A 22,538-nucleotide genomic window follows, 5' to 3' on the forward strand; every position below is an offset into this window, starting at 1 on the left:
ACTTGAGTAAAAATTATATCAAAATTTACATTAAGATATTAAAAAAATATGTGGATAAACAAAAAATTATAAAAATGTGCATTGGGTAAATTTTCTAAAAAAAAATGTTTTTTTTTTTGTATTTTCATTTTAGACTTCCTTGTTTGACGATCGTTTCCTCTGTCGGCCAAATCCCAATTAAGACAGAAACTCTTCCGATCAGCATTCCCTCAAAATGTTGGAGTCATGGAAAGTTAAGTTTTCCGTGGAATATTCAATTTAAGGACTGTGCTGTCAGTACAATTCAAAACGGAAGACATTTTCCGTTCCTGCATCCAAATACGACGAATGTTATCATCAACATTAATGATCAAGGTCCGCTATCAGTTGACTTGCATATCGATATGAAACCAATTGATGTTAATTTTATCGTTGATCAGGTGAGTGTTTTACGATTTTTTCTAAAATTAAAAATAATTTACTAAAATTAATATTTTAATTAATTTTTTTTTTAAATTTAAATTCAAAATTAAGTTTTTCAACAAGTTTGACATTTTGCACTATTTAAGAGGTTATTAAGAGGTTATTTCGATTAAGAAATCAAGAATTAATTTTTTACAAAAAATAACGATCAAAAACTGTGTCAAAGCCAACTTTGACAAACTTTACTCCAAATGGATAAAAATTTGTCAGAAGGCTCTAATTTATCATTTTTAATCATTTTATAACTCAAAACTGCCAAAAAATTGAAACTGAAAAATTTTTTTTCCTTTGACATAGTTTTGTTTTAAAAACTAAATCAAGAAATGGATAAAAATTTGTCAGAGGGCTCTAATTTATCAATTTTAATAATTTTCTAACTTAAAACTGCTAAAAAACTGAAACTGAAAAATTTTTTTTCCTTTGACATAGTTTTATTTTAAAAACTAAATCAAAACTTTTGTCAAATATTGCTCCAAATGGATAAAATTTTAATAATTTTTCTAACTTAAAACTGCTAAAAAACTGAAACTGAAAAATTTTTTTTCTGTCAAAAACTGTGTCAAAAACTGTGTCAAAGCAATTTTTGTCAAATTTTGCTCCAAATGGATAAAAATTTGTCAGAGGGCTCTAATTTATCATTTTTAATCATTTTCTAACTCAAAACTGCTAAAAAAATTGAAACTGAAAAATTTTTTTTTCCTTTGACATAGTTTTATTTTAAAAACTAAATCAAGACAAAAACTATGTCAAAAACTGTGTCAAAAACTGTGTCAAAGCAACTTTTGTCAAATATTGCTCCAAATGGATAAAAATTTGTCAGAGGGCTCTAATTTATCATTTTTAATCATTTTCTAACTCAAAACTGCCAAAAAATTGAAACTGAAAAATTTTTTTTCCTTTGACATAGTTTTGTTTTAAAAACTAAATCAAGAGCAAAAAAACTGTGTCAAAAACTGTGTCAAAGCAACTTTTGTCAAATATTGCTCCAAATGGATAAAAATTTGTCAGAGGGCTCTAATTTATCAATTTTAATAATTTTCTAACTTAAAACTGCTAAAAAACTGAAACTGAAAAATTTTTTTTCCTTTGACATAGTTTTATTTTAAAAACTAAATCAAGACAAAAACTGTGTCAAAAACTATGTCAAAAACTCTCCAAATGGATAAAAATTTGTCTAATTTATCATTTTCAAAACTGCCTTTGACATAGTTTTGTTTTAAAAACTAAATGAAAAACTGTGTCAAAAACTGTGTCAAAGCAACTTTTGTCAAATATTGCTCCAAATGGATAAAAATTTGTCAGAGGGCTCTAATTTATCATTTTTAATCATTTTCTAACTCAAAACTGCCAAAAAATTGAAACTGAAAAATTTTTTTTCCTTTGACATAGTTTTGTTTTGAAAACTAAATCAAGAGCAAAAACTGTGTCAAAAACTGTGTCAAAGCAACTTTTGTCAAATATTGCTCCAAATGGATAAAAATTTGTCAGAGGGCTCTAATTTATCATTTTTAATCATTTTCTAACTCAAAACTGCCAAAAAATTGAAACTGAAAAATTTTTTTTCCTTTGACATAGTTTTATTTTAAAAACTAAATCAAGACAAAAACTATGTCAAAAACTATGTCAAAAACTGTGTCAAAGCAACTTTTGTCAAATATTGCTCCAAATGGATAAAAATTTGTCAGAGGGCTCTAATTTATCATTTTTAATCATTTTCTAACTCAAAACTGCCAAAAAATTGAAACTGAAAAATTTTTTTTCCTTTGACATAGTTTTATTTTAAAAACTAAATCAAGACAAAAACTATGTCAAAAACTGTGTCAAAAACTGTGTCAAAGCAACTTTTGTCAAATTTTGCTCCAAATGGATAAAAATTTGTCAGAGGGCTCTAATTTATCATTTTTAATCATTTTCTAACTCAAAACTGCCAAAAAATTGAAACTGAAAAATTTTTTTTCCTTTGACATAGTTTTATTTTAAAAACTAAATCAAGACAAAAACTATGTCAAAAACTGTGTCAAAAACTGTGTCAAAGCAACTTTTGTCAAATATTGCTCCAAATGGATAAAAATTTGTCAGAGGGCTCTAATTTATCATTTTTAATCATTTTCTAACTCAAAACTGCCAAAAAATTGAAACTGAAAAATTTTTTTTCCTTTGACATAGTTTTGTTTTAAAAACTAAATCAAGAAAAAAAAAAAAACTGTGTCAAAGCAACTTTTGTCAAATATTGCTCCAAATGGATAAAAATTTGTCAGAGGGCTCTAATTTATCATTTTTAATCATTTTCTAACTCAAAACTGCCAAAAAATTGAAACTGAAAAATTTTTTTTCCTTTGACATAGTTTTGTTTTATAAACTAAATCAAGAGCAAAAAAACTGTGTCAAAACAATTTTTGTCAAATATTGCTCCAAATGGATAAAAATTTGTCAGAGGGCTCTAATTTATCATTTTTAATCATTTTCTAACTCAAAACTGCTAAAAAACTGAAACTGAAAAATTTTTTTTCCTTTGACATAGTTTTATTTTAAAAACTAAATCAAGACAAAAACTGTGTCAAAAACTATGTCAAAAACTGTGTCAAAAACTGTGTCAAAGCAATTTTTGTCAAATTTTGCTCCAAATGGATAAAAATTTGTCAGAGGGCTCTAATTTATCATTTTTAATCATTTTCTAACTCAAAACTGCCAAAAAATTGAAACTGAAAAAATTTTTTTTCCTTTGACATAGTTTTATTTTAAAAACTAAATCAAGAGCAAAAAAACTATGTCAAAAACTGTGTCAAAGCCATTTTGAAAACTTTTTTAGATTTTTAGAAACGCTAATTTTATAACAATATCATAGAAAATAATTCAAAATTGATCAATTTTATTACTTTTCCATACTAAATAGTACTAAAAACGAAAACCTATTTATATAAAAAACGTATTTGGAAAACCCTAAATGTTTTTATTAAAAAAAATAATTTAAAAAAAAATTATTTGTAAAATTAAAATTAAAAAAAAAAATAAAATAAAAATTTTTGAACTTAAATAAAATTTTTACGAATTAAACAAAAATTTTATAATTGAAAAAAAAAAAATAATTTAAAAAAAATTTCATAAAAAAACTCAAATCTAACTTAATTTGTTTTTGAAAAATTTTCTCCCGTAGATGAACTTCATCATGCGCAACATTCGCCAATTCCTCGACTTATCTCTCATCAAACGCCTCTACGTGACTTCTCAACCCGCCAAACCAACATTAGACTTCTCCACAAACTCCAATTCTCAAGTTTCAACCGAAATCAAGGAATTTTTGTCGTACGCACAAACCTCATGGTTCTCCAGCATCAAATCCATCGACAGCAAAAGCGAAATCCGAAGCGAAGCAACAACGACTGCAACTTCAAGTGCATCAAAAGCTCCTCCTCCGATCATTCCGCAAGGCTCGTACTCCCTTTTAGTGCAATTTACCTTGACAAAAGTCTCCCTCGTGGCATTCAATTGCGACCCAACGACAAAATGCAACAAAAAATTCACCGTTTCACTCGAAGACATCATCATCAGTTTCAACCAACGCCCGAATTACCATCAATTAATGCTGAAAATTGCCTCTGCCAAGGGCGAATGTCACGAAAAAACCGAATTTCACAACGAATACAACAAAAACGAGAATTTAGGTTTTCATTTTCACTCCGACAGTGACTTAATTCACGAAAAAGGAGCTCGCGACGCTGCTGTTTTGCAACTTTTGGTCACGTGCGCCGACAAAATCGACGTCCAAACAAAATGGAAAGTGAAAATTAAGCAAAATCTGAACTCGGAATCACGTTTTTTGACGGAAGTTGGTCTCAAGATGCAACATTTCGACGTCGCCTTGGACTTAGAACTTCTCGCTGAGTTCATCGGAGCCTTTCGTTTAGACGAGCGACGTGCTGAACGTGATTTAAGTCAAAAAAATATCACATCAGTGGATGATTTGCCACTTTTTGACTTCCAAAGTAAGGGAATTCGGGTATTTTTGCCCGTTTCAAGGAGCGAAACGAAAGATTGCAACGTTTATATCCTCACAATTGCCGATATTCGGATGGTTGAACCCGAAAATAAGATCAACAGAACCGCATTACGTCCGGATATTTATCACAAAGCGCAGCAATTGGGCATTTTAGACGTTTACGGTACCAAAGTTGAGAATCGCCAATACGAATTGATGTTCCAAAACATCTCTTTGTGCACGGGAAACTGGATTAACGTCCTCGATACGTTCTACAAGCAACAAACGGCGACGCATCACGACAATCCAGCGCTTGAATGGAATCAAAATGAGGCTCCGCCGAGCAGCAAACCCGAAATTGTCGTAAAAACTGTCTTTAATGGCTTCAATCTTGGAATTGTTTATGCTCCGAGCATCATTTTCGAAAACGTTCTCGTCTGCCAAGAAGCCATCGAGTTCAACTGCACCAAAGATATGACCTTGTCGATGACCTTGAACCAACTTTCGCTCGCATGTCAACTCGCGCAGCTCCAAGAACAACTTTTATCAGTTTTATACCCGAAACCAAAGCCCGATGTCCTCGTTCTGAACGAATTAACGCAAGAATATGTCGGCGTCAGTTCAAATCTCTTCCAAAATCCACCAACTCCGACAATTTTCAAGCGAACAGGATCAGTTGACTTCACTCCTGCCTCTCCAAAAGACGTTTTTCGTGAAGAATCTGCAAAAAAATCAACTTCAGCACGTCATCGAATGCCAAAAAGAACCCAAAGTCTCATCCAAATCGAGAAACGATCGTTACAGGACTCCGGAATTGAGTCTCTCGGGGCTTCTAATGACAAAAAACGACTAAAACAGAAAATTTCCCAACTAAAAAAAAATTATCAGATCAAGGAAATTGTTCTCATGCCTTACGAAACTTACTTTAACGGAGGAATTTTCACATTTCGCCTTTACAAATCCGACGAAGATCTCCCGGCGGCGAAAAAAGAGACAATTCCTCTTCTTACAACGACTCTCGATCGTCCGAATATTTTCGTGCGGCAAACAAATTATGAAAAATCCGTCAAAATTTCCCTCCTGGACCTGCGAATAACGCTCGGATTGGAAGCTGGAACGAAAAAAAAGCCTTCACAGAGCATTTCGTTGCTTGAAACACGCTCCGGAGAGACAGATCATACGGGCGCGTTCCTTCCTTTCTTCGAATTTCGTCATGTGACGTCACTTACGAAGGCTGACGAGGTGCACGTGAAAGTTGGAAGACCCCTGAAAGTCAAAATAAGTCATTTAACGTTAGAAAAGTTGCTGGATTTGCAGTTTACGGTACAAAATTCGCTTGAAAAAGGAGTTCAACAGAGGAAAAAAGTCATTCCTGTGCCGGCGAAACGTACAAATGCATTTAAACAAGTCAAAAATTACCTGCAGGACTTGAATAAATTAAATTTTCAAGTTTCGCAGGTCTTATTCGAGCTTTCAGACAACAAAAATTACGATTTTAAACTCACCTGTGGGGGAGTTCAGGCTAATTTGAGTCTTGTGGAAAGGATTGAACGCATAAATTTTAATGCCAAAGTTCATTCTTTGATTTTGACAGCGAATGGGGAGACAATTTTGCATCCTTTGACGTTGGAAGCCGAGCTGAGTGTCTCTCAGGAGTCATGGAAACGGGAGCCAATCGTAGTTTTAGTTGTCAAATCGAATTTTCTTCAAGTAGATTTGCATTGTCATCATCAAAATGAGTTTATTTTAATGCAAAATGCGTTAAATCGGGTCTTTGTGAGGTATGAGGAGATGCGAGAAGAGGTCCAAAAATCCATTTTTGAGGAAGAAATTGAAAAAGAATCGAAAGTTGAATTCATTCCGTTGCAATTATCGCTTCCGGAGCCAAAATCCCGCCCAAAACAGGAGAATTACGAAGACGATTTGCGTGCAGGAGCCTTTCAATTTATCGAAACGACCAGTTTGGCGGAACTTCCGTTGCCGTATCAGATTCAAATTTATTCCAAATTGGATTTGAGTTCGGTTTGTTGGCGATATCCGCAGCCCCGGTGCTTGAGTCAAGTGAAATTGTTTCCCGTGCCGATTCAATTTGCGAAGCCAACGGTGTTAGAGTGCAAATTGGAGTATTATAACAGTGTGAGGGAGAGTTTCATGTTGGCAAGAAGTTTTGTGTTGTCCGATCAGGAAGCAACAAATGTCGAAATTCCAGCGAGAAATGTTTGTTCGAGTATTTGGAGAGTCACGGTAGTGCAAATTGTCGTAAGGAATGAGGATGATAGTGAAAATGAGGAAGAGGAGGATGAGGAAGAAACGAGTGATTCGATGAAGGATGTTAAAGGTGAGTTTTTTAAAATTATTTTTAAAGGTAAAATAAGTAAAAATATTTTAAATTATTTTTAAATCCGTAATTTTATTTATTTGTTTTTATTTAAAATTATTTTTATATTTTTTTTTATTTTCTATTTAAAAAGTTTAATTTATCAATTTTTAATATTCAAAAATTTTTGAATAATTTTTTTTTTAATTTTTAATCATTTAAATAATTTATTTCTAAAAGAAAAAAATAAATAAAATTCAATATATATTTTTTTTTATTTTTTAAAGAAGAAAATGAATATTTTAAAAATTTTTAGTATTTTTTTTTAATTTCTATAATTTTTTTTTACTTTTTGAAATTATTTATTTAAATTGCAAAAGTTTATTTATTTATTAATTTTTATATTTTTAGAAATTTCAAAAATTTTTATTTTTTGTAATTTTTGAGTTTTTGAAATTCTTAATTTTTCGCTTGAATTTTATATTTTTTTCAAATATTGAGATTAATTTATTTTTAAAAAATTTTTCCTACATTCATTTTTTAATTTTAAAAATTATAAAAATTTTAAACTCATAAGAATTTAGAAAAAAAAAAATTTGAACTTTCATAACTTTTAGATTTAAAAAAAATTATTTTACCAAAAAAAGTTCAATTAAATTTTATAATTTTTTTTTTATTTGTAAAAAATAATTTATTTAGGTATTTATTTTTTTTTTTAGCATTTTCAAAATTTTTCAAAATTTTTATGAAATTTTTATTTTTTCTTACATTGAATTTTATTTAATTTTTTCTTACATTGAATTTTAATTTTTTTAAGTTTTTCAATAAATTAATGAAAAATATAAAATTGTTAAATTTATATAAAAATTCTTAAAAATATTTTTCTTATTTTGATTTTTTTATTTTAAAATTGTTCAAATTTTTAAAATTTGTTTTTAAATAATTTATTTTTTTTTTTATTATAGTTCCAATTTTTCCAAATTAATATGTTAAATTTTTAAATTATTTTTTAAAAAAATTAAAATTTATTGTTTTTCAATTTTCTTTTATTTTTTTAAAAGAATATAAAAATTGATTATTATTTTCTTTTCATTAACATTTTTATTTTTTTTTATTCTTTTAAATATTATATTGAAATGTTTTTTTTTTTAATTTGAGAATTTTTATTTTAATTTTTTTCATTTTTTAAATATTTCTCTTTTTTATTATTTAAAAATTTTTAAATATTTTTTTAATACAATGAATTAAAAAAATTAATATTCATAATTTTAGATTCGAAAAAAAGTAAAGTTTTTATAATTTTTTTTTTGTTTAATTTGAGAAATTAAAACTAAATTTAAAAAAAAAATTAAAAATGAGATGTAATTAATTGTAAAAAAATTTTAAAACCAACCTTAAAAAATTATTTTTTTTAATTTTTGAACTTTAAATTATTTTTTTTTTTTCAATTTTTCAGCGGATTGCAACATAACAGACATCTTATCGCCATCAACTCCCTTCAACAACTCCTTAAACACTCCCGCATCAACTTTCAGTCCAAAACTCTTCGTTGGCTGCCTTCGAGTCGACTCTTATTATAATCCCGCAACCATCCCAACTGCCGACGTCATCATCGACTTTGGAAATATTCAGTTAAATTTGATGGCTTGTTCAACTTCTGGCCGAACCCCGAAAATCGTGCGTGGCTTAAAACTTCAAGGAGGCTTAATCCCGCCCCACAAATGCCTTTCTTTTAACCTGAGCGCATTTTTGTGTCACACAAGCGTCTTTGATGACTTCCAAATTTTACATTTTGACGCGGAAACGGAAGTCGCCTGCGACATAATCGACTATTCGTTCATGAATTACACGGCGTTGTTGGAAAATTTCAAAGTTCGGGCCTACATCGAGTTCACGGAGGAGGAGAAAAAAGTGAATTTCGTCACAAGTACGATGCATCTTCGTTACGGACAGTCAGTAGCTCATGCGATTTCCGTTTTAACGAGAATTTTCAAAGATTCTGAGCAAATTTTGACGAAAGATGAGACGGATCTTGTTCTGATGTCGCGTTATGTGGTTTGCAATCAAACGAATGTCGATTTGGAGTTTGGGCAATTTGGGACGAGTCAAATTTTTTCACTGCCTGGACGAAGTTTCTTGCTTTATTCGTTGCACATGGAAGCGAAAAATGATGATAATTTAATTTTTATTCGTTTCAAGAACGAAAATGTCTTAAAACCGTTGAAAATCGACGAAGAAGGCGTTCACAAATGTTTAATTCGCAATAAAATCCTAATTGTGAACATTCAAAATATTTCTTCGTTCCAAAAGAAAATTAACATTTCAGGTCATGTCGAATTTTATAACATGACAAGCAATCCGTTCCTCGTTCAGTACAAAATTTACGCAAATCAAGTCGATACAACGCAAAATAGCACAATTACCGAACTCACTGTCGACGATAAATCTCATGCGAGCACTTTTGGTCCCTGCATCGACGAAAACGCACAAGAATCGATCCGCATCAAGTTCGCAAGTCTCCCCAAAAAGTCATGGAGTGGCGAAATCCCCTTGAAAGAAATCGGCAAAAATAACAAACCCTGGATGGTCAAAGTTCCGGCGGCGAATAATTTTGGCGAAGCGAGTTTTTGGGTCAGAATTATTCGAGAACCGATCGAGGAGTTTCGCGTTTCGAAGAGTTTTTGTCCCGAACGAGTTTTGGTGATAATTTGGCCGCTTTACTCGTTGAAATCGAATTTGACAATTCACACGACGGCTTATGAGGATAAGCACAAGCAAAATTATTCGATTTTTGGAAGAGGGGAAGTTAAGGAGATGCAGATGCCGGGAACGTATGAAGATGATCATGAGTTGGCGTTTAAAATGGAGTGAGTATTTTGATTTTTTTTTTGAAAATTTTCGGGGTAATTTTGAATTCAAAAATTTTGCTTGATGATCAAAATATAAATTGCAAAAAAAAAAATTCGAAAAATCCTTCAGAATGCATATTTATTAATTTTTACCTTTGAAACCCCTCAAAAATTGGTTGAAAAGTGACTTGAGAAAAAAGTACGATTTTTGCTCCTCATATGATAAAATCGTACTTTTTTTTATTTCATCAAAAATCGATCAGATATCAATGGAAATCGACTTTAGAATGAATATTTATTCAATTTTAGCTTTGAAACCCATCAAAAATTGACTTGAGAAAAAAAGTACGATTTTTGCTCCTCATATGATAAAATCGTACTTTTTTTTATTTCATCAAAAATCGATCAGATATCAATGGAAATCGACTTTAGAATGAATATTTATTCAATTTTAGCTTTGAAACCCATCAAAAATTGACTTGAGGAAAAAAGTACGATTTTTGCTCCTCATATGATAAAATCGTACTTTTTTTTATTTCATCAAAAATCGATCAGATATCAATGAAAATCAACTTTTGAATGAATATTTATTCAATTTTAGCTTTGAAACCCATCAAAAATTGACTTGAGGAAAAAAGTACGATTTTTGCTCCTCATATGATAAAATCGTACTTTTTTTTATTTCATCAAAAATCGATCAGATATCAATGGAAATCGACTTTAGAATGAATATTTATTCAATTTTAGCTTTGAAACCCATCAAAAATTGACTTGAGGAAAAAAGTACGATTTTTGCTCCTCATATGATAAAATCGTACTTTTTTTTATTTCATCAAAAATCGATCAGATATCAATGGAAATCGACTTTAGAATGAATATTTATTCAATTTTAGCTTTGAAACCCATCAAAAATTGACTTGAGGAAAAAAGTACGATTTTTGCTCCTCATATGATAAAATCGTACTTTTTTTTATTTCATCAAAAATCGATCAGATATCAATGGAAATCGACTTTAGAATGAATATTTATTTAATTTTAGCTTTGAAACCCATCAAAAGTTGGTTGAAAATTGACTTGAGAAAAAAAGTACGATTTTTGATCCTCATATGATAAAATCGTACTTTTTTTTATTTCATCAAAAATCGATCAGATATCAATGGAAATCAAATTTAGAATGAATATTTATTCAATTTTAGCTTTGAAACCCATCAAAAATTGACTTGAGGAAAAAAGTACGATTTTTGCTCCTCATATGATAAAATCGTACTTTTTTTTATTTCATCAAAAATCGATCAGATATCAATGGAAATCAACTTTAGAATGAATATTTATTCAATTTTAGCTTTGAAACCCATCAAAAATTGACTTGAGGAAAAAAGTACGATTTTTGCTCCTCATATGATAAAATCGTACTTTTTTTTATTTCATCAAAAATCGATCAGATATCAATGGAAATCGACTTTAGAATGAATATTTATTCAATTTTAGCTTTGAAACCCATCAAAAATTGACTTGAGGAAAAAAGTACGATTTTTGCTCCTCATATGATAAAATCGTACTTTTTTTTATTTCATCAAAAATCGATCAGATATCAATGGAAATCGACTTTAGAATGAATATTTATTCAATTTTAGCTTTGAAACCCATCAAAAATTGACTTGAGGAAAAAAGTACGATTTTTGCTCCTCATATGATAAAATCGTACTTTTTTTTATTTCATCAAAAATCGATAAGATATCAATGGAAATGAACTTTAGAATGAATATTTATTCAATTTTAGCTTTGAAACCCATCAAAAATTGACTTGAGGAAAAAAGTACGATTTTTGCTCCTCATATGATAAAATCGTACTTTTTTTTATTTCATCAAAAATCGATCAGATATCAATGGAAATCGACTTTAGAATGAATATTTATTCAATTTTAGCTTTGAAACCCATCAAAAATTGACTTGAGGAAAAAAGTACGATTTTTGCTCCTCATATGATAAAATCGTACTTTTTTTTATTTCATCAAAAATCGATCAGATAGCAATGAAAATCTACTTTAGAATGAATATTTATTCAATTTTAGCTTTGAAACCCATCAAAAATTGACTTGAGGAAAAAAGTACGATTTTTGCTCCTCATATGATAAAATCGTACTTTTTTTTATTTCATCAAAAATCGATCAGATATCAATGGAAATCGACTTTAGAATGAATATTTATTCAATTTTAGCTTTGAAACCCATCAAAAATTGACTTGAGGAAAAAAGTACGATTTTTGCTCCTCATATGATAAAATCGTACTTTTTTTTATTTCATCAAAAATCGATCAGATAGCAATGGAAATCGACTTTAGAATGAATATTTATTCAATTTTAGCTTTGAAACCCATCAAAAATTGACTTGAGGAAAAAAGTACGATTTTTGCTCCTCATATGATAAAATCGTACTTTTTTTTATTTCATCAAAAATCGATCAGATAGCAATGGAAATCGACTTTAGAATGAATATTTATTCAATTTTAGCTTTGAAACCCATCAAAAATTGACTTGATCAATGGAATTTCATCGATCAACTTTAGAATGAATATTTATTCAATTTTAGCTTTGAAACCCATCAAAAATTGACTTGAGGAAAAAAGTACGATTTTTGCTCCTCATATGATAAAATCGTACTTTTTTTTATTTCATCAAAAATCGATCAGATAGCAATGGAAATCGACTTTAGAATGAATATTTATTCAATTTTAGCTTTGAAACCCATCAAAAATTGACTTGAGGAAAAAAGTACGATTTTTGCTCCTCATATGATAAAATCGTACTTTTTTTTATTTCATCAAAAATCGATCAGATAGCAATGGAAATCGACTTTAGAATGAATATTTATTAAATTTTAGCTTTGAAACCCATCAAAAATTGGTTGAAAATTGACTTGAGAAAAAAGTACGATTTTTGCTCCTCATATGATAAAATCGTACTTTTTTTTATTTCATCAAAAATCGATCAGATAGCAATGGAAATCGACTTTAGAATGAATATTTATTCAATTTTAGCTTTGAAACCCATCAAAAATTGACTTGAGGAAAAAAGTACGATTTTTGCTCCTCATATGATAAAATCGTACTTTTTTTTATTTCATCAAAAATCGATCAGATAGCAATGGAAATCGACTTTAGAATGAATATTTATTCAATTTTAGCTTTGAAACCCATCAAAAGTTGGTTGAAAATTGACTTGAGAAAAAAGAAATCGACTTTAGAATGAATATTTATTCAATTTTAGCTTTGAAACCCATCAAAAATTGGTTGAAAATTGACTTGAGAAAAAAGTACGATTTTTGCTCCTCATATGATAAAATCGTACTTTTTTTTATTTCATCAAAAATCGATCAGATAGCAATGGAAATCGACTTTAGAATGAATATTTATTCAAAATTTTAGCTTTGAAACCCATCAAAAGTTGGTTGAAAATTGACTTGAGAAAAAAGTACGATTTTTGCTCCTCATATGATAAAATCGTACTTTTTTTTATTTCATCAAAAATCGATCAGATAGCAATGGAAATCGACTTTAGAATGAATATTTATTAATTTTAGCTTTGAAACCCATCAAAAGTTGGTTGAAAATTGACTTGAGAAAAAAGTACGATTTTTGCTCCTCATATGATAAAATCGTACTTTTTTTTATTTCATCAAAAATCGATCAGATATCAATGGAAATCGACTTTAGAATGAATATTTATTCAATTTTAGCTTTGAAACCCATCAAAAATTGACTTGAGGAAAAAAGTACGATTTTTGCTCCTCATATGATAAAATCGTACTTTTTTTTATTTCATCAAAAATCGATCAGATAGCAATGGAAATCGACTTTAGAATGAATATTTATTAATTTTTAGCTTTGAAACCCATCAAAAGTTGGTTGAAAATTGACTTGAGAAAAAAGTACGATTTTTGCTCCTCATATGATAAAATCGTACTTTTTTTTATTTCATCAAAAATCGATCAGATATCAATGGAAATTATCTTTAGAATGAATATTTATTCAATTTTAGCTTTGAAACCCATCAAAAGTTGGTTGAAAATTGACTTGAGAAAAAAAGTACGATTTTTGCTCCTCATATGATAAAATCGTACTTTTTTTTATTTCATCAAAAATCGATCAGATATCAATGGAAATCAACTTTAGAATGAATATTTATTCAATTTTAGCTTTGAAACCCATCAAAAATTGAAATGAACTTTAGAGTTGAAAATTGACTTGAGAAAAAAGTACGATTTTTGCTCCTCATATGATAAAATCGTACTTTTTTTTATTTCATCAAAAATCGATCAGATATCAATGGAAATCGACTTTAGAATGAATATTTATTAACTTTTAGCTTTGAAACCCATCAAAAGTTGGTTGAAAATTGACTTGAGGAAAAAAGTACGATTTTTGCTCCTCATATGATAAAATCGTACTTTTTTTTATTTCATCAAAAATCGATCAGATATCAATGGAAATCGACTTTAGAATGAATATTTATTCAATTTTAGCTTTGAAACCCATCAAAAATTGACTTGAGGAAAAAAGTACGATTTTTGCTCCTCATATGATAAAATCGTACTTTTTTTTATTTCATCAAAAATCGATCAGATATCAATGGAAATCGACTTTAGAATGAATATTTATTAAATTTTAGCTTTGAAACCCATCAAAAATTGACGACTTGAGAAAAAAGTACGATTTTTGCTCCTCATATGATAAAATCGTACTTTTTTTTATTTCATCAAAAATCGATCAGATATCAATGGAAATCGACTTTAGAATGAATATTTATTCAATTTTAGCTTTGAAACCCATCAAAAATTGACTTGAGGAAAAAAGTACGATTTTTGCTCCTCATATGATAAAATCGTACTTTTTTTTATTTCATCAAAAATCGATCAGATATCAATGGAAATCAACTTTAGAATGAATATTTATTCAATTTTAGCTTTGAAACCCATCAAAAATTGACTTGAGAAAAAAGTACGATTTTTGCTCCTCATATGATAAAATCGTACTTTTTTTTATTTCATCAAAAATCGATCAGATATCAATGGAAATCAACTTTAGAATGAATATTTATTCAATTTTAGCTTTGAAACCCATCAAAAGTTGGTTGAAAATTGACTTGAGAAAAAAGTACGATTTTTGCTCCTCATATGATAAAATCGTACTTTTTTTTATTTCATCAAAAATCCATCAGATATCAATGGAAATCAATGAATATTTATTCAATTTTAGCTTTTTAGCTTTGAAACCCATCAAAAGTTTGTTGAAAATTGACTTGAGAAAAAAAGTACGATTTTTGCTCCTCATATGATAAAATCGTACTTTTTTTTATTTCATCAAAAATCGATCAGATATCAATGGAAATCGACTTTAGAATGAATATTTATTCAATTTTAGCTTTGAAACCCATCAAAAGTTGGTTGAAAATTGACTTGAGAAAAAAGTACGATTTTTGCTCCTCATATGATAAAATCGTACTTTTTTTTATTTCATCAAAAATCGATCAGATATCAATGGAAATCGACTTTAGAATGAATATTTATTCAATTTTAGCTTTGAAACCCAAAAAGTTGGTTGAAAATTGACTTGAGAAAAAAAGTACGATTTTTGCTCCTCATATGATAAAATCGTACTTTTTTTTATTTCATCAAAAATCGATCAGATAGCAATGGAAATCGACTTTAGAATGAATATTTATTCAATTTTAGCTTTGAAACCCATCAAAAATTGACTTGAGAAAAAAGTACGATTTTTGCTCCTCATATGATAAAATCGTAGTTTTTTAGTACGATTTTTGCTCCTCATATGATAAAATCGTACTTTTTTTTATTTCATCAAAAATCGATCAGATATCAATGGAAATCGACTTTAGAATGAATATTTATTCAATTTTAGCTTTGAAACCCATCAAAAATTGACTTGAGAAAAAAGTACGATTTTTGCTCCTCATATGATAAAATCGTACTTTTTTTTATTTCATCAAAAATCGATCAGATAGCAATGGAAATCGACTTTAGAATGAATATTTATTCAATTTTAGCTTTGAAACCCATCAAAAGTTCGGTTTCATCAAAAATCGAAAATTGACTTGAGAAAAAAGTACGATTTTTGCTCCTCATATGATAAAATCGTACTTTTTTTTATTTCATCAAAAATCGATCAGATAGCAATGGAAATCGACTTTAGAATGAATATTTATTCAATTTTAGCTTTGAAACCCATCAAAAATTGACTTGAGGAAAAAAGTACGATTTTTGCTCCTCATATGATAAAATCGTACTTTTTTTTATTTCATCAAAAATCGATCAGATAGCAATTGAAATCGACTTTAGAATGAATATTTATTAACTTTTAGCTTTGAAACCCATCAAAAATTGACTTGAGGAAAAAAGTACGATTTTTGCTCCTCATATGATAAAATCGTACTTTTTTTTATTTCATCAAAAATCGATCAGATAGCAATGGAAATCGACTTTAGAATGAATATTTATTAACTTTTAGCTTTGAAACCCATCAAAAGTTGGTTGAAAATTGACTTGAGAAAAAAGTACGATTTTTGCTCCTCATATGATAAAATCGTACTTTTTTTTATTTCATCAAAAATCGATCAGATAGCAATGGAAATCGACTTTAGAATGAATATTTATTAACTTTTAGCTTTGAAACCCATCAAAAGTTGGTTGAAAATTGACTTGAGAAAAAAAGTACGATTTTTGCTCCTCATATGATAAAATCGTACTTTTTTTTATTTCTTCAAAAATCGAGGAGATATGCATGGAAATCATCTTTAGAATGAATATTTATTAAATTTTAGCTTTGAAACCCATCAAAAGTTGGTTGAATAAAATATTTCTTTAATACTTTCTTCAAAAAAAAAAAAAAAAAAAAATTAAAAGGATTTAATTTAAACAATTTTAATTAATATTTTGCCTTTAACTCAATTATTATTCGAAAACTTTTAAATTTATTTCAAATTAATTCAATTTTTTTGAGCATCAACTACTTCTTTCATAAGATTTCTAAACATTTCAATGTCAATTTCCTCAAATACGGTCACATTTTTGCACTTTTCCTTTCCAACATGATCAATAACGACTTGACCTCTTGTAAAAAATCCTCCAAGTTCGATCGTCACGTGCAAATTTGTCTCCCTCTTAACAATTTCAGGCTTTATAAAACTCGCAACTGCATAAGCATCGAACGGATACCAAAAATTACTTCGACTCAACAACTTTTCCTCTATCGGATTCATTAATTTCGTGATTTTTCCATCAACTTTTCCCAAAACATCAAATCTCCACGATTTTTCGATCATTTTGTTGTGTTTCACACTTTCCAATGGCAAAAGTTTGATCGGGCAACGAGCGGATTGAAAAACTATAAAAGCCGCTTCCGGATCGCAGTGAAAATTAAATTCCGCCGCTCTCGTGATATTTCCGACGCCGTGACGATTGCCGCCCATAATTGTAATCTCGCGTATCTTATCTCTGACATTGGGATGCATTTTTAGTAACAAGGCGATGTTTGTTAACGGGCCCAAGCAGATTAGATGAACGTTTTTATCGCAAAGTAAAATGTCGCGAATTGCTTCGATGGCGGAGGTTTTTTGAAGTAAATCCGGGTTGAGATGCGTTTTTGGGTCAATTACGTCGCCTAAACCGTCGGATCCGTGAAAATTTTCGTCTTTTTCGCCATTTTTTGGGGAATGGATGATTAAAGGCTCTGAACTTCCGAGAAAAATTGGGATCTAAAAAAAAAATTTTTTTTGAAAAAAATATTTTATGAAGAAAATTTTGAACTTACATCCAATCGATCGACAGTTTCGAGCACTTTTAAGACATTTTTGCCCACATTTTCCAAAGTTGTGTTTCCAAAAGTGCAAGTAATGGCTCGAATTTTGTAATTTCCGAGTTTTTCGTTGTTCAGAGCTAACAAAAGAGCCCAAGCATCATCTGCGCCAACGTCGACGTCAATTACGACACTTTTCGTTTCCATTTTTTATTAAAAAATTATTCTTCTTGACACTTCTGCGACTCAAAACTGACTGAATAATCTCCAATTTTATCTTTTAATCCATTCAAGAGCTGCAAAAAAGAGAGAAAATTTTAATGAGAGAATTTTTTGTTTCAGTTTCAAGTCACTTTATGACGAGGACAAGAGACGTGCTTTGCTTTCGTACAAACTCATCGATGCCAAACAATTTTTCCAAGTGCCTCCAACTTTCAAAAATATCGAAAATGCCATTAAATTGCTGCAAACTGAGACATCCGCTAATTGGCCATGCAAACGTGAGGAAGAGCTGCGATGGAATCGAGAAAATTCTTTTCAAGAGGGAACGTTGCCGATTTATAAATGTGGTCCAGCGCAGGAGTTGTCGTGTTCGTTGATGCTAACGATCTCGCCATGGGCTCTTTTTATTAATTCAACGGGAGTTTCGATTAGACTGAAAAGTGTGGATGGCAAGGAAAGTTGTTTAATTGAACCGAATAACGTCGTGATGCCTTTTAGTGTTGAGGTGAGTTGAAATTATGATGAAAATTAGACCTGAAAGTAAAGAAAAATACTTTATTTTAATAAAAAAAATTATTGTTTTAATTTTTTCAAAATTTTAATTAATTATAATTAAAAATAAATAAATTAGTTAAAATTATTTTTTTAAATTAAAATTATTTTTTTTTTAAATTAAAATATTTTTTTAAATTAAATTTTTTTTAATTAAAATTATTTTTTTGAAATTAAAATTATTTTTTAAAAATTATTTTTTTTTAATTAAAATTAAAAATTATTTTTTTTTAAATTAAATTAAAATTATTTTTTTTTAAATTAAAATTATTTTTTAAATTAAAATTATTTTTTTTAATTAAAATTATTTTTCTACAATCAAAATTATTTTTCAAAAAATTAAATTATTTTTTTTTAAAATTAAAATTAAAATTATTTTTTTTAATTAAAATTATTTTTTTAATTAAAATTATTTTTTTTTAATTAAATTATTTTTCTTAAAATTAAAATTAATTTTTTTTTAAATAAAATTAATTTATTTTTTTTTAAAAATTAAAATTATTTTTTTTTTTAATTAAAATTATTTTTTTAAATTAAAATTATTTTTTTTTAAATTAAAATTATTTTTTTTGGTTCATAAATATTAAATTAAATAATTAACATTATTTTAAAAATTAAAATTATTTTTTTTTAATTAAAATAATTTTTTTTTTGAAAAAATTATTTTTTTTTAAAATTATTTTTTTTAAATAAAATTATATTTTTTTTTAATAAAATTATTTTTTTAAATTAAAATTATTTTTCTTAAAAATAAATAAAAATTATTTTTTTTAAATTTCAAATTAAATTTTTTTTAAATAAAATTTTCTTTTTTATTTAAAAAAAATATTTTAATTTTTTAATGAAAAAAAAATAAATTTTAAAGAACTTTTGCTCAAAAAATTTTAAAAAAAAATTTTCAAAAATTTTTTTTTAACAAATTTTAATTTTTTTTCAGTACGCTTTCGAATTCGAAATAAAACTTTCTGACGATGAATGGACCTACGGCGGCTTATTACACATTAACAACAACTTCAAATTAGGCCCCGACTCTTATCTCATTCCCGAAGAAGGAATTGTCCCGATTTGCGTTCGAAACAATCGAAATTTGCTCTCGAACTTTATTTTGCATTCCTTGAACGAAGACAGTTCGATGCGAGTTTTCATCCTTACTGCAGGTCACGTGGTTGTCAATTACACGGAACACGATTTAAATTTCTTCTCGTTCGCCATTCAAACGAACGAAAAAGGAAATTCACTGAAATTTTGGGAAAATATCAAAGAAAGCGTTTATTCGACTGATCGCACGTCGTGTCAAGCTTTTAACGCGAAAGGAACGCCCGTGACACTTTTTTCGTGCATCGGAAGTCCCAAAACGAAATTCAAAATTAACTCGACTTATAATTATTTTTTGACACTTTTCAATGGAGATGCCGAGAATTGCTCCTGTCCCTTGCTGTTGAACAGAAAAATCAAGAGAAAATCATTTTCTGTGTTTTGTGAAGGTCGTTACATTCCCTTTATCGCGTCAATTCATCGATTTCAGGATCAACATTACATTTCCATCTACCAAGACGAAGCCCCAATGTTGGCAGTCGAGAATTTGACGGATTTTCATGTTTTTGTTGCCCAAAGTGAGACTGTTGGCAACAATGGAAATGCTCCCGTGAACGATTGCGATGCCGACGACAAGTTTAAATGGTATCAACAAGTACCATCGAAGCAAATTGTTTACTATACGCCTCCTATTGTCGATGAAACATTCCCCGAAATTGATCCTGTCGAGTATGGATTGATCTTTTCGTGTGTCAGTAATAGCGGAACGCCCCTCAGATGGTCGAGAGCTGTCAAAATTGACGAAAATAAGGAAGTTTTCTTGGAAATTCCGTTATATGGTGACATTAAAGTGTCGCTGAATACGACGGGAAAGACCATAAAAGTTGTTTTAGATTACATTCGGCAGGTAAGAATTTAATTTTTGAACGTTTTTGAGAAATTTTATAAGTTTGAATTAGCAAAAAGGCGATTTTCAAATTTTTAACGGAATTTTTTTGAATTGACATTTACAAATTTTGACTTTCAAATGTTAAAATTTGATAGATTTTGATTAAAGAATAAAAAAAAAATTAAAAAATTTCTTTTTTATAGAAAATTTTGAGTAAAATATTAAATTTTTTGACGTTTTGAATTAGTGAAAAGTAAATTTCAAATTTTATATTTTTTTTATTTGAAACAAATTTTTTTTTTTAGTTTCTTTAATTAGAGACCTTTTAAAACTAAAATTCAGTAAGAAAATTAATAATTTTAATTAAGAGCTTTTGATTTTTTAAAATTTTTAAAAAGTTTGAATTAGCGAAAAATCAATTTTCAAATTCAAACGAACATTTTGTTAAACTGACTTATTCAAATTTTTAAGAATTTTTTTTTTTTCAATATCAATTTTCAAGTTTTTGTCAATAAAAATCTCTAAAAATAAGAAAAAAAAATTGAAAAAATTTAAAAAACTTTATAATTTCAAGCTAAAAATTGTTTTCAAAAAAGTTTGAATCAGCAAAAAATTAATTTTCAAATTTTTAACGGAAATTTTTTGAATTGACATTTACAAAATTCGCCTTAAAAATATTAAAATTATTTAATTTTGAAGTGACAAAATTAACAAAATTGAAAATTTTCTGTTTTTAAAGAAAATTTTAAGTAAAAAATTTAATTTTTTGACAGTTCGAATTAGCAAAAAGGCAATTTTAAAATTTTAATTTGTTATTATTTAAAAAAAAAAAAAATTTATTACAATTTTTTCAATTTAAAAATCTTAAAATAAAAATTCAGTAAGAAAATTTATAATTTTTGACCTAAAATTTTGAATATTCAAATTTTTTAAAAATTTGAATCAGCAAATATGCGATTTTTAAATTTTAACGGAAAATTTTCAAATTGACATTTATAATTTTTTCTAAATTTTTCGCATTTTTATAGTTTTTCATTAAAATTTCTTTCACAGGACACCGAATTCAGTGCCAAAGACATTCGTGCGAGACTCTCCAACCCTCGAGCATCCAGCTTAAGTGCTCGTTCAGACCAAAAATTGTCTCCTCCAATATTGCCAAGACATTCTTTCGACTCTACCGACGACAATGAGATGCAAAAATCCTTTTTGGACTCCCTCACAATTCACAGTTTCATCGAAGGCATTCACATAACGCTCTTCAACAACTCCGACAAGAAATCCAATCGCAAACGAGAGATCCTCCTGTTCAACTTAGACGACGTTACCTTCAGAATTTCGTATCCAACGCGCCAAATTCACCTGACTTTCGATAATTTCCAAGCAGATAACCAACTTTTCACGAACGGAGACTTTGATTTTCCCGTAATCGTTTGTTCGCAAGGCGATTTTACGTCACGCGGGAAACGAGCTTCAGTTTATGAATTAGAGCAATGGATGAAAAATCGTTCGGATTTGACAATTTTCGGAGATATTCGCATGGAATTGTACGAAAATGACGAAGAAGGCGTGAAAAGTGTGGAAATTCGAATTAAACCTCTTCGAGCGTACATTGAGGATTCGTACATTATGGAGCTTGTGGATTATATCAGCGATTGTTTCGGAACAAATGCCTTGTATGACGTTGAACCGTACGTGGAAAAGGAAAAATGTCCCAAAGATCGAGTTTTAGTACCGCGTGAAGTGCAGCAAACAGCATTGGCAGATGTCAAAACTGTTAGATTGAAGATTATTCGAGTTCATCCGTTGAATGTGCTGCTTTCGGTTCATACTTGCTTGAGGTAAAAATATTTTTTTAAAAATAAACCACGTGGTTCATTTAAAAATAAATAATGAAACAAGTCAATTTTAACAAATTAAAAAACCACGTGACCAAATTTTTAAAAAATTTCTTAAAAAAACAAAAAAAAAATATTTTTTTAAAAAATCATCTAAAAGCTTCAAATTTCTCAAAAAATTAATTTATTTAGTCACGTGGTTGTTCTAAATTTTTTTTTACGTGGGATTTTTCAAATCTAAGTCACGTGGTTTTTTGAAAAATAAATTTTTTAAGATTTTAACATGTTCTTTTTTATCTTTTTTCAGAATGTACATCGCCTTAGATCACAGTCCTCTTGACTTTTCCATGTACGAATTGGCAGATGTGAATACTTTACCTGAAAATTTGTCAGCTTCAGCTTCCATGCATTACTTATCGGGAGCAATTTTCGGCGCTGGATGGGTTGTTGGTTCATTAGAAATTCTTGGAAGGTAAAAAAATTATAAAAATTTAAAAAAATAAATTTTTTAACATTTTTAAATATATTTTTTAAATAATTTTTTTAAATATATTTTTTTAAATATTTTTTTTAAATAATTTTTTTAAATAA

The 22,538-nt window shown here is 28.5% G+C and overlaps 2 protein-coding genes across 2 annotated transcripts in view; one reads left to right on the plus strand and one right to left on the minus strand.

The window, feature by feature from the left end:
• LOC134833677 (intermembrane lipid transfer protein VPS13B) overlaps positions 1 to 22,538 on the plus strand; it is a 29,270-nt gene that overhangs the window by 5,231 nt on the left and 1,501 nt on the right. Inside the window, exons 4-10 of the mRNA XM_063848084.1 lie at positions 134 to 419; positions 3,617 to 6,776; positions 8,212 to 9,622; positions 17,757 to 18,141; positions 19,126 to 20,130; positions 21,166 to 21,950; positions 22,255 to 22,419. Of these exons, the coding sequence (XP_063704154.1) occupies positions 134 to 419; positions 3,617 to 6,776; positions 8,212 to 9,622; positions 17,757 to 18,141; positions 19,126 to 20,130; positions 21,166 to 21,950; positions 22,255 to 22,419 (7,197 nt within the window). The remainder of the gene's footprint in view (positions 1 to 133; positions 420 to 3,616; positions 6,777 to 8,211; positions 9,623 to 17,756; positions 18,142 to 19,125; positions 20,131 to 21,165; positions 21,951 to 22,254; positions 22,420 to 22,538) is intronic.
• Positions 16,521 to 17,650, minus strand: LOC134833471 (pyrimidine-specific ribonucleoside hydrolase RihA-like). The gene is made up of 2 exons (XM_063847790.1): positions 17,430 to 17,650; positions 16,521 to 17,373 (listed from the first exon to the last, which is right to left on the minus strand). Exons 1-2 carry the CDS (start codon positions 17,619 to 17,621, stop codon positions 16,606 to 16,608), a joined length of 960 nt encoding a protein of 319 aa, XP_063703860.1. The 5' UTR covers positions 17,622 to 17,650; the 3' UTR covers positions 16,521 to 16,605.

Source organism: Culicoides brevitarsis, chromosome 3 (genome assembly GCF_036172545.1).
Source record: "Culicoides brevitarsis isolate CSIRO-B50_1 chromosome 3, AGI_CSIRO_Cbre_v1, whole genome shotgun sequence".
Taxonomy (NCBI): Eukaryota; Metazoa; Arthropoda; class Insecta; order Diptera; family Ceratopogonidae; genus Culicoides; species Culicoides brevitarsis.